Below are 13474 nucleotides of genomic sequence, written 5' to 3'. Positions count from 1 at the left end.
ATACAAAAAAATCATTAAAATGCATAAATTTAATGACATGAGGACTTGCATAAACAGTGAAGACCATTGGGGAGATGCAAGGACAGTTTAACATAGAAATTGCTATATAAATAGCATATGGAAATCTAGGTGGATTTCAGAGAAAAGGAGACGTATTCCAAAATAACATGTATTAAGTTGTGTGTATCACACAGTATGCACAAGGGGGCAGAGTTAGTTTCACATGTGCTCTTACCGCTTGCAAACTATGCCTGCTGGTTACATAGCTCTCTAACAGTAACATTCCTTGAACCCAGACTAATTTTATATGAACTTCTGACTTTTTACTACTACTTGTGAGCCTCTCTGATCTACAGATTATTATCCAAGTGTTTGGCATTTAAAAGACAACATAGCAAAAAGGCTGGAAGGTTTGCTTTTAGCAGAAGGAATGCTAAATTGCATGTTAGTATGTCTTCATCCCATGATTCATGACTTCGCAAGAGGAAGATTCTGTCCAATCATAAAATGAGGAACTGATCCTGGTTAGAATTTAATGTAAGAAAATTAAGATTTATGGTAGGAAAGTCTATGTGGCTTTGAATATTCTGCTTCTGGAGCTGTAATTCTTGTGTTATTTAAAAAGATCTCCTGTCTCTATTGAGATTTTCATATTAAATACGGAGAATTTATCTCTGGTATGAAAATAAAACATCGTGTATGTTATTTTGTAGTTACAGTTGCCACATAAAAGTAACTACTACTGACCAGGAGAATAGATAACAGCAGAAGTGTTACAAGACTGCAGTATTCCTTTCTGAAATATAAGGTAGAATGATTATCAGTAAGATTGTATATTACAATGCTAATGTTCTCATGATATGCACTGTTACAAGTAAATGGTGTATTTGTTCCCTTTGCTTACAATGGCACTGCTCTTATTTGAAGAGATCCTTCCTTTTGCGTCATAGGAGAGAGTTCAGTTTGATACACAGAATTTTGTTTATCTTTTTTGTTACATCTCCTGAAGATTCTGTTCTTTAAATTCCTGTGATTGTGTAATCAAAATTAAGTACTCTTTGTATCACTTTGTACCACTTCAAAATAGTGGTTTTTAAGGAAAAGATTTTAGCTAGAAATTACTAGCTTTCTTAGTACATTTGGATCCATGTGCAAACACTGTTGTTATTTTGAGAACATCTCAGAGAATGGCCAGAATTGAAAGAAAACAAATGTCTCTTTAGGGTTCATGGGTGACAGTTGCATTTGATAATTTATGTAATTGAAATTCTTTTTTCTTGTGACTTGCAGGCAGAAATTGTCAAGAGGCTGAATGCTATATGTGCACAAGTCATTCCCTTCTTGTCCCAAGAGGTAGGTAGTCATTTGTACTGCTTCTGATCTAAACAATTGCATCATTGTATCTATTACAAAAGTGGAGCTTTCTGTTGAGACTGTTTCGTTATGGATCTCTTGGCACTTGTAGATGACTTTCAATCGTGCTGTTATCACTTAATCATCATTATCTTCAAGTTTATTATAATATCATTTAAATATATTTATGAAATTGAATGTGTTGTAATGTCAAAGCAGAATTTTAGTTTAAATATTTATTCTTTAACGTACAGTGTAGTTTCTCTTGCAGTTATGATTTTGTGGACCTGAAATCAAAGACAGCTTGCAAAAATGCTAGAAAGGCATAGTTTGTGCTCCATCCTTGGCAATGAACATTAAAGTTTGGCAGAAACTTTTGTTTTGGTACAGGAATAGTGATGTCCAACACAGCAGGCATAGAAACACAGTTTCTATGTTGGCTTTTTTCTCTCTGTATCCCTGATTATTTCCTACCTTAAATCCTTTTATGTTTTTGTATATCTGGGGAATATAAACAGAAAATTGAAACTCACTATGAGCTAATTTCTCTAACCATTAATTTTCTCCAAATTATGATTTGCTAGTATTATTGTGAGTACACTGTAGGTAATTTAAAAGGCACTGAGATTTAGGGGAGTTGATGGGAGCTAATGAGGAAGGTTCTGAGCAAGTGGTGTCTTTGAAGTAAATAGGAAGTGTGGTTCATGAAAGGAAACCTTTGGTGCATAATGGCATCCCTTGTCCACCCCTCTGAGGGAGATGGACTGAATACTGGGATCTATTGGTGCAGCTTAGTGTGCATCAGTTTAGCGCATGGTTTAATTTCAGTACAATATGTAGCTGCAAAGACAGAATTGAAAGGCGTATTTTTATGTATTGCATCCTTAAAATGTCATGCCTCAGAACATGATATGACCTTCTCCTGGCTTTTCAGTTGTTACATAAAATCCTGGTGCTTTTCAAGAAAGCTGCTCAGCTGGCTGCAAATGAGAGGCTGTGTGCTCCATGTTGCTGTTCAGCTAATGAGCTTTGTGCGTGCCACACCTATGTGTATCTGTGTGTCTTTGAAACAAGAATTATGCCATCAAAACTAGAACCTAACAGTGTTTGTGAGTGTCACTGTACCCTCTGCTTATTGAGATGGATTTGTGGAAACTAAACTATGTGGAATGTTCTTGCTCCATTGCTGGAAGACCAGAATTCAAGTCCTTCAACAAGTAGCTGTTTTGTATTTTGACTGCTTCAGAGTCTCTATAGGTGTAGTTACGTGGTTCTATTTGCTGTTCAGAAATAGCATACCATATATAGACAGCAGGGAAGGCTTGAAAGGGAAAGCATAAAAAAGCTTTTCATGTGTCTTGACAGTGCAAACGCCAGTGACTTTTTTTTGTAATGGGTTTAGGAAAATCTTGATGATTGTTTGACCTCTTCTAGTAAGAATACATATTTAAATCAGTTTATATTGGCATACGCTGATGTGTCGAAAAAGAACTGAGCTTCAGGTTTGAGTATACTGATAGTCTTGGTTTCTCTCTAATTTGTGTCTTTAAAAAGTTAATGTCTTAATGGAAGTCTCTTTATTTCATCATCCAGATTAATAGAGAATTAAATTGCAGCATGCTTTTGCTGTTTATGCATTTTACATGCAGTCTAATTGTGGAATAGTGGCTGAAAAATGTGATCAGGCTTCTTTATATTGTGCCTGAGGGAAAAATGAACAAAATACAGTGGTTGCATGCACTGATAGCAACATTATTGTCTCATAATAGCACCAGGTTAACTTGTCTTATTGCTTGTTAACTTTGTAAGGAATCAATGGCTTGTGATAACTCACTCAGAAGAAAGAAATTGTGGGCAAAATCACTAGAGGTCTTGTGAAAAGGATACATTGGTAATATATCACCCTACTGTGTACTACTGTTTGCTTTGTTTCTGGGGGCAGTCCAATAAAGTATTCAGTAAATTCCCCAGGTCTCAGTCAGTTTTATTGTGCTGTACATCATTGAAGCATATATTTAAAACAAAGTTTCTAACCTGCCTAAACACACAGTCAACTGGTACCTTCTTTTTACATTTATTCCAGTTTAGGCAGACTGTAAAAAACAGCACCAAGAAATACAAGCTTCCCATTTTTGTAGGAAAGAGTGATTCTGTGGTCAAAAATGTGAGATGAACCTCAGGGGCAATGTGTATTCAATTTCTGCTGTGGTTTTGGGCTTCCTGTGCTGCAACAGTCATTTTCCACCTCTGTGTGATACTGTGAGATACCAGTGTGCTCAAAGTAGTTCCTATTGCATAAAATGAAAGGGGTGCCTGCATGGGTGTAGGTTGTGGTCATTCAGTTTATTTAGTTTTATCTGCTGCAGTTGGTAGTTCAGTGTTCCCATGCTTGAATGACCTAGCCAGTACAGTGCAATTAATTTTATGTCTATAGCCATAGACAGTGCCTCTGCTAATCGACACTTCTCAACTGAATTTACCAGCTTCAGCAGAGTATGACACTTTCACAGCCCTGTGGCTTTCAAGTTGGGGCTGGTTCCTGTCAGCTCAAGGTGGTATGCATGGCTGGTTAAAACCTTTGGCTATTATTGTGGGCTAAGTGCTGAATGACCTCAAGTGTTGGATAGTGGCATTTCTTCAGTGTGTCTGGAGACACATATCACAGTCACCTTCTTTTGAGTAAATACTGTCTGTGTTTATATTCATGAAACACATGCAAGCTGGCTGATGTACAGCAAAGGCTGTAGTTGTGGCAATTTGGAGCTCAGCACTACTTGCAAAAGCTGCTTGAGAAGCAAGTATTGGTCCCTGTCAACTCACATGCCTCAATGTAAGCATTTTGGAAGGCTGAAGGAGGCTGTAATAAACTTTTTTGGGGGGTTCACTTTCCTTTCCAACTGCCAGTGATCTAGCTAATAACAAACTAGATGAATTGTTTTTTAACAGGCATCTTCAGTTCCCTGTGCCCATTAAGGTAGTCAGATATACCTTCTAGTGTAATAAAATGCAAAGCACTGTCATGCAAACATCAAAAGGAAATTCTGCTTGCAGTCTTTTTTCAAACATTTTGATATTAGTTGATGGTTTTTCTTTTAAGAGGTTGATGTGGACCATAATATGCTTGCTCTTCTTTGTACATACTTGCCCTAGAGGTGTTCTAAAGTCCTGTAAATTTGAATGAGGAATATGAGATCCATTATGTAGAAGGAAAGTGGGAGTTCTTATGTATTGATCAAGAGGAAATAGCTTTTGGTCTGAGATGTTAGATTGAGAAGACAAAATTATTTGCCTCCATCACAGACTTGCCCCAGACTAGAGCTAAACAGTAAATGCAAGGAAACAGTGAGGTCCTTTTGCCAAGGAATGCATCTCATTAGCAATTCATGCATATATTGTTAATAATGCTCTCACATTTTTCTGTAGCAGTTATTATATCTTGTCTGAGTTATGGTGCCTGAATGCAGTGACCCACCTTGTCCCTTGTAACTTTTACAGTGTGTGCTGTACTCCGTGGTAAATGTGTATTTGCTTTCCAATTCTCACTAGCATTTTCGGCATGGCCTTGTCTCATTATGCTGTCTCTAGATAGGGCTTCCAAGAGCAGTGCTGTAGTTCTTAAGCAAGACCTGTACTACCTCTAAACATATCATAATACAACAAAATAGTACAAGTAAGAAATAGCAGAGGCTTGCATCTTCAAAGCAAAATTTTCAGTGAGTTTTGGTTTGGATATTAGTGGTGATTCTGAAGACAAGCTATAATTAGGAGTTTTTAACACCAGTATAATTGTGTGCGTGCCTGGGGGAATTTTGGCGGCTCACTTGCTGTCAGCAGAGCTCCCGTGTCATTGGGAGTTGTGGAGAGCTCTGACATGGTATAAAAAGCCTGGGAATTTTCCACCTGTGCATTAAGCCAGGGCTAAGTGACAAGTGTGTGGTGAGACAATGTGATGGTGAAAAAACCTAGATTCTTCTTGTGGTCTCTGTAGTTGTTGCTACACACTGTGAAATTTAAAAGAAGTGATTTTCCAAAATGAGGCAAGTACAGGCACAGTGCTCATTATAGAACTCAAAAAGGAGAGAAAAAACAAGAGAGTAAGTTAGACAGGAGCAGCAGTACTAGTCTGCATGACAGGTGGGGCAGGGTATTGAGCTCATTGCTCTTGCATGTTAAGTGCAGTGTAAAATACTGTTTTCCCACAACTGAAAAAAAACCCAGCTCTATCACACAGCTTGTGTGCACAGACGAAGGCTAGCATTAAATGTGTGTGAAAGTTGCAACCCCGTGTCTATATTTGGTTGGATTTTTTTTTGTTGCTGCTGTTTTTACTGGGCTGTAAATCGCTATATGATCACTTGATGGACAGGTGGATAGGTACTGCTTGGTTTTAACATAACGCTGCTTGTTGCTGGTGTGCTGGCTCAGGAGGGTGTTCAGGCACATGTGGTAGGTATTGGAACCATCCATCCTTGGATACCAATTCAGGCTGGGCCAGCCAGCTGCCATCCTGCTCAGTGGGCCCCTGGGCTCCCTGCCCCTCCTCTTGGTTTGGGTTGCAGTGGGTCCCTGGACACCCAGCTAGGCTCCTTCCTTAGGTGTAGAGATCCCCACTTGTTTCTATAGCCATGGCTGCTAACATGGAGCCCCCAGCCCACCCCAGTTTCAAAAAGGCTGTGAGCAGACAGCTCTTCAAAACTCTGCATGGGGTTTTGTGCACCGTTTTTCACTCAAGTGTGTGTTTTTTTGTCTGTAACTTGAAGTAGTGCCAGGGTCACTCGACCCTGGGTGTTTTTGGGAGCTGAGGAAGTGCCTCCTCTGTTGCTGCAATGAGCTGGAAGTGATGGTAAGGCTAATTACAGATCATCTATTTTGAGTCTTTTGAATATAAAGCCACTGAAGATTAAATCAATGTTAAAGCAGCTAGCAATAAGAGAGTTTTAATTGTCTCTACTGTAACTAATTTAGGTTCAGTGTTACTAGGCCCTTGGGTTTTCTCCTCTCTTTGAAGTCTTGATCCCAAACCTATTAGAATCAATGCAAGATGGATTGTGTGACTGCTGTGGCAGAAATCTGACAGTGGTGTTTTGGTAGTCCATCCCTTCACCTTCTCTTCCTCTGACCTAAGAATGAAATAACATTCTTCCCAGATTCTTCTGAGAGCTATTCTTTATGTGTTTACTGTAAGGGAACAGAAAACACTCTAACTCTTGTGGAGTTGACTTATTTTCCAAATCCTGGATGCAAATTGAAGTAATTTCTACAGTAATTTTGATAGCTTTAGGCCAGATTCTGTAGATGCCTTAGAAGTTTTTCTTCTCTTGGGAAGAGGATTTAAGTAAATGGATGTTGGATTAGAACACTCATATATACAAGAGCTTTCTTTACCTCAGTGCAAAAAGCATTGCCTATGGTAGGAAAGAGAAGATGACAATAAACCTCTCAGTAAATGCTTTTATTTAAAAAAGTAAACATTTTAAAACCTCTGCTTTGTTCTTTTGGGTTTTTTTTTCAATGAATTCATGAAAAATTCCATGGTGTGAATGACTTCTACCAGAAAATAGTGGTGTAATTTTTATAGTCACCCTGTTGACATACAGAGTCATGGGTCACCAGGCTTGCAGCTATATAATCGATGAAAGCTGTACCTATCCTTAACAAGTGATAACCTGGAGCTGATAACACATTATCAGGAGCTTGAATATCATGATTTCCTTTTTTTCTGGTATCTGTGGCAGGGGTACACTGCATTTTTAATTTTTAAATTATTTTTTTGAATACCAAGAACATTGTTTACTGATGTTCAACCTGCTTTTTAGTCTTCACATTGTCTTCTTATAAGACAGATTAGGCAGATTTTGTTTATATTGGCAGTGTAGTTTTACAAAACTCTGGACGGAAATTGTGTTTCTGTTTACACCTAAAAAGTAGCAGTATTCTAAGTGGTCTCCAGTAATTTCCTTCATTCCCTTAAAAACAAACAAACCCTAAAACCATTTTCTTCCTTCCAGGAGTGTTTGTAAATTACAACCTTCATTACTTGCATTTATCTGTTTTTCTTAGTTGGGATTAGAATTTCTTAGTGTCGTTGGTTAGGAATGGCACTCCCCAGTTTAGTGTTCCCACTAAGAAGAAGACCATGCAGCCACTTCCCCCACCACCTTCCTCCATGGGAGAAAGAATTTGAGATAATAACAAATTACTAGAAACAGCCATGAGATAAGAAAACAGACAGTAATAGCAAAAATGCTAAAAACAAAAATGTATGGAGAGAGGCTCATATACAAGCAAAATTGCTCACCTAGCCCAGGACCAAAAACCAATGAAAGACAGATCCTCCAGCTGCCATGCTTTCCTGGACCAAAAGCAATTTCTTCTGGAAGCCCAAGAGTCCCTTATTTTTGCCCTGAAGCAATGTGGTGCAGTGGTATAGAACAGCCCAGATACACCCAAACCTCATGGCTGCTGCGTAAAAATAACTCTGTACAGGCCAAAATCAGGACATACAGTTATGGGTGGGTTTTAGGTTTGTTTTTCCTTGCCCTGAGAAATTTTATGCAAGAGGGCTTGTAAGTGAAAATGCCATTTTTGTTTGTGTGTTGCACTGAGAATTGTGAAATCTGGGCCTGCCAAGCCCCTGAAGTAGCAGCACCCTTTTTTACAGCCCCTCCCCTTTTAGCCCCTCCTGCATTGGGGCTTAGGGTGCTCTCTGGGGAGTCCTGATGCTCTTCACCTAACTCTTGAGTTGGAAGTGGCCTTGAGGATTTGTGTCCTTGTTTTATTTTATGCAACTTCTGGCTTCTGCTGAGGATGCAGAGGAGGAGTTGCTGTACAAGTTGTCTGTACCTTGGCTCTGTTCTGCCCGTATACACAGCCATGGGAGGGCAAACTTGAATCTTTAAAGGGACCTTCGAAACTTTTCTCTTAAACTTTGTGCCAATAAACATCTGGATGTTAGTTTTGATGCAAAGCTCATGTTTCATTGTTACAGTTTTTGCACCCCTCCAGATTGTCAGGACCTCCCTCCTTTTTTTCTGTTCAACCTGTGGCTGTAAATCAACAATGTCTCACTCTCAGTGATGATCACACAACCCACTCACAGTTCTCCATGACCCCTCCTTGCACCTATTTGTTTTGTGTCATCCTGATTCTGCGAGGCTGCCTGTGAAGATTAATTTGCCACTGGTGGAGGTCTGAACAGGCATGGATCTGGTTGCAAGATGAGAACCTTATTTTCTTTGTAGTTGATGTTTTCAAATAAATACCAGCCAGCTTTCAACATACAGCCATTTTGAATTTAGTGCAGGAATACAGTATCACTCAAATTGATAAAACCGCTGGAGTTTGTAAACTGTGTTATTAATTAGACCATGTGTTTTTTATGGACTTTTTAAAGCTATTAAAATTTACACGTTGGGGATTGAAATAATTAGGTCTCTTTCACATGTTTGGTAGATTTTGTGAATGTTATTTTAAATTTTCTTCTTACTGTTGGGCTGCTTTGAAATGAACCTAGAAGGAGAATATGTATATTCTTCAGTGATGTGGTTGCTGTGTGCTTGTTGAAAAGACACACCTTTTCAGAAAACTGGGTGGGGTTTCTTCATAAAGTTTCCATGGCTGTAAGGAAAGAGGCTTACATTTGAAGATGGCATTTAAATTCAAAAGCACGCTCTGCTGATGAACAAAAGGAAGACAGCTTCCCATTTAGCCAGGTTGTGAAAGAGCTCTTCAGGAAGCAAAGGTGTAATTCCCAGCATGTGATGGCATAAAGATAAAAATCCTCCCCTTGCCTATGTATTTTTACTTACGAACAGACTATGTGCCTGTCTATTAGAGAACAGTTACTTCAGATCCTGCATGTCTTAGAAAAACAGATAAAAACAGTAAAAGTAAGAATCTGTGCTTAATAATTTAGAAAGCAAATAATTTTACTCTGTTTCTGATCTTCATTTATAGCACCAGCAACAAGTGGTGCAGGCTGTGGAGCGTGCCAAACAAGTGACCATGGCAGAACTGAACGCAATCATTGGGGTATGTGGTCTTTCCATTTTAGCTCTGATAGTGTTTGTAAATAGCTCTTCATTTTCTTTCTCTCTTGCATGAACTCATTTCCATCAGGTGGGGAAAAGGTGGGTAGTGGTGAAGTGGTGAAGTTCAGTAGCTTGACCTTCATAAAAGCTGGTTACTACCTGAAGACTTTTGCTTGCACTGTGCCAAGAAGAGTAATGGAGTAATTAATGTCTGTGTTGTATCTACTCCCCAAAGCAGGCTCAGTATCTGTTTTTTTTTTTTTTTTTTTTTTTTTTTTTTTTTTTTTTTTTTTTTGTTTTTTTTTTTGTTTTTTTTTGTTAATTGTTCTACTTAAGTAACATTGTTTCCTTTGTATACCAACTGCCAGTCTGCTTCTGCAGCCATGGTAACAGGTACCCTTGATAGAATAGACTTTTTTCCCCATCCTTGCTGCCCACATCTTTTTCTGCATGTTGGTTCAAGACTCTGAGTATTAACCACAGTTTTTATTTTTACATCAAAAAATAGCTGTTACTTTAAAAAACCAAAAAAAGCAACCACGTACCAAACCAACCAACCAAAACATACCCATGAAAACCAAAATACCCAAACATACAACCAAGATCAGCAGCAGAAAAACTCATCCCCAGTGTGCTTATAGGTATCCTGCTCTTAGTCATCTATAAATACAGGTGTGTGGAGCCCCTTTGCTGACAGTGGTATTAGCCCAGTACAGAAATTTTATAGGTGTGTTTATATTTTATAACTGAAGAAGAGACATAACAACAAAAACTCTGGCTGTTCACACTACATAAAATAAGGTGAGAAGTCGTAGCTTAATAACACATTATTCTCCTGTATAATTATGCAGCTGAAGCAAGCAGTTGTTTTAGTTATTCTAATGAAGACACTACAACTGTACTTCTTATCTTCTGCATCCTCCCAAATGCTTTTTCTTTTGTGTATAGATTATACATAAAAGTATTTTTCTTTTTTTATTCAGTGTATCACGCACACTTTGAAATGCTAATTATTCCATTTACTTTCATTAAAATTCAAATTGCTGAATGAAGATGTGGATAAGGGTCGCCGAATAATCAGTCTGAAGTGAAGATACGGCTTCAGTTATGCCTCTGTCTTTTAACAAGGAAATCAGGACTTTCTGATCATTGCTGACAGTAGTTTAGAGCAGCGGTCTGATTGTAGCTTGTTTTTAATAGGCTGTTTCTTACTTTATTTTGTATACCTCTGACCACAAGAAAGCACTGGTAGTCAATTAGAAATTATAAATGGAAAAGAGTAACCCTTATTTCCTCTGAAGTGCCCGTTAGAAAGAAGGGGGTGAATCAGAGCGCATTGTGTAGAATCATGAATAACATTTGTTGTATGTCTATTATGCTCCAGTGGGGAGAGTGGGAAATAAATAATTTCCCAATTAGTTTTCATTACCTAACCAAAAATATTGCCTTTTATTAACATTATTTGCATAAAGTAAGTAGCTAAAGGTTGGCTTTTTTGTTAAAGTTTTTATATGTGTGTGCTGCATGTGCATTTGTGGCACATGTGTCTATGTGCATGTGTGGTTTTGTGTGTATGTGCACACTCATACTTCACAGTCTACCTGTGCACGTTTTTGCCATTCACCTCTGTTTGCATTAGAGAGGCTACAAAAAGAAACTTGATTTCTAGTAAAGGAAGCAAGTGTAAAGTGTGTGATGTTACAAATACTGGCTGTCATACTAGTTACTTAAATTTGTCCTGCTTTGTTGGACCACTAAACCACACAGAATGAAAATAAACAGATGAGACACTTGTCTGGCAGCCTGGCAGTAATTCTCTTGGTCTTCCCCCCACCAGAGAGAAGTAAATTTTCTTTTCTCTTTCTGTCTGAATTTATCTTTTCATGTCAACTGAAATTCTATTGTCTCAAACTTCTCTAAACTCTCAGACTTTGGGTTTGTGCATTAAAGTCGGCCAGCCCTTGCCTCCCTCACAAGCCTGATTTTTACCTACCTTTTTTCGCTCAGCTGTTTTATGTTGACTTAGGAAATACTGTGTGTTCCCCTTTAATTTTAGAAAAACAGGAGCAATACAGACTGAAATTGTGTACTCATTAGGTTTATAGATAAGTAATCTCATGCAGTCTTTTAGTGATTAATTTTTTAAAAATGGAATAAACAGGAGCACAAGTTATCTAATAAGCTTATGATCATATTGCAAGAATCCCACAACAGTGTTATGTCTGCACTTAGAGAGATTTAAAGTCTGAAAATGTAGCACAGGGCTAGAAAAGGCTTGTCATACTTTGTAAAGTGAATACCAATAAAAATAAAACAATTAACATAATTGGAAAGCGTGGGGTTTTTATGTATCTGATTATGTTGTCTTATGTTATTTTTCTGTTTAGTAAGTCTGGCAGGGTTTGTGTTCTTTTAACCCTATGGTATTTTAAAAGCTTCCAATGTTTGTTTAACCTATTGAACTATGTATCAGACAGAAACAGAAGAAGCATTTGGAGTTTTTGAAATAAGATTGTAGCTTAGGTCTCTATTTTGTGGCATCCTATTTGGTTCACCTCACTCACACTAAACTCTCTTGGTTCAAACAGAGCAACTTTGGCCTTGAGTTAAAAATTCATGCTACCAGAATGGAGTGTGGCTCAAGGAAAGAATTGAAAGTGCACAGATCATATCTCTCTTTGTGTTTCACATGTATATATTTTTGTATGAATGTGCTCTGATTTAATGGAATCTGATGAAGCACCTTTTAACTTTGCAATATTATTCTATCTTCATTGGTAAATGAACCAAATCACTGATACATGCAGTTTAAATGCAAAATACTGAAGTGAGCCCGGAACCCAGAGAGACTGCCTGTTCTCCTGACAATAAACTAGTTATGTTTAATGGAACGAAGCAGAGTTATAATGACTTCTTTCACAGGTCATGTTCAGTTTAAAACTATTGATGGGCTCAAACAAGTTAAATATCATCTATCATCTTCTGGAGAGATGCAGTGACAAAAGCTAAACCAAAACTGGGTATATCATAAACATACTGCAGGAGGACTGTAAAATCTGCAGGCATCCAGGGTCTACCTCTGGTGTTTGCCATGGGCAGTGTGTTGCAGCATTCTTGCTCAGGGCAGTCTGTAGTGCACATCCAGAGCTACTTTTTCCTTTATTAATAAACTGAGTCATCTAACTTTCTTAAAATGTTGGGTTTGTTTTCTTTAATCCATTACACTATACAATTGGAACATGCTGTGTGAGTGTGGTTACATTTTAATAAGGGAACCAGGGAATTAACTCGTAACTTTTTAGGAATTTTATCTGTTTAAAATAGTAATTTTTCAACTGCAGTTGGGTAGTAAGGCAGAAATGAAGGCTTGTGTGCCTGCTTATCACATGGAGAGAGATAAATGTACCAAAAACTTAAGAACAGGTATGTGATGGTGTTCAAAGAAAATGCAGTTTAGCACAAGAAATGCTGAACCTCAATTTTTAGTAGTGACATTTTAATGATAGGAAGTCTGCAAAATTATTTGCCATCAATTGTGAAGGCAATAACAAGCCTTGGTGGTTTTTCACACCCTCTGTGTTAAGTGCTTTCAGAATGACAGCGTAAACTGTGTTGGAGAACTCCAAGGAAGTAAAACTGATTAAAATGTTCATGCTTGAATGGTGCTGATGGAATAGTTCATTTGGACTTTCTCTACCTCCTGCAGCTCAAGCTGAAATATTAAAATTCAGTGAATTTAAATCTCTCTCTCCTCAGCTCAGGAAAAAAACATTACATTTTAATAGGTTTTAAACTCATAATTCATTGGTTTGGAGCAGCACTATTAAATCTATTTAAATATTACGTGTATTACTAAGGAAATGATTGAAATAATTCTTTTTCTTTACCATTCTATGCATCTGGGTGAAAAAAGAATGGCTTTGGTTTAATTTTTAAGCATTTTGTTTTATCATGCCGCTTTTATTATCTTCTTAAAAAATAAGCAAATGGCAGTTACTGAAAGAAAGGACTCCTTCTGTCTTGTCACATATAATTACTATGTTAAAATGTTTCTTCTTAAATGCACTGTTTGTCACAATTTCTACCCTGTG

At 37.7% G+C, this 13474-nt stretch overlaps 1 protein-coding gene across 3 annotated transcripts in view; it reads left to right on the top strand.

The window, feature by feature from the left end:
- Positions 1 to 13474, top strand: part of LOC128822023 (transducin-like enhancer protein 4) — a 96941-nt gene that overhangs the window by 29381 nt on the left and 54086 nt on the right. For all 3 annotated transcript variants that reach the window (XM_054003503.1, XM_054003504.1, XM_054003502.1), the window contains exons 5-6: positions 1291 to 1353; positions 9310 to 9384. In XM_054003503.1, the coding sequence (XP_053859478.1) occupies positions 1291 to 1353; positions 9310 to 9384 (138 nt within the window). The remainder of the gene's footprint in view (positions 1 to 1290; positions 1354 to 9309; positions 9385 to 13474) is intronic.

Source organism: Vidua macroura, chromosome Z (genome assembly GCF_024509145.1).
Source record: "Vidua macroura isolate BioBank_ID:100142 chromosome Z, ASM2450914v1, whole genome shotgun sequence".
NCBI lineage: Eukaryota > Metazoa > Chordata > Aves > Passeriformes > Viduidae > Vidua > Vidua macroura.
Note: the sequence above shows the minus strand (reverse complement) of the source record. Positions and strands in the feature narration are given on the sequence as shown.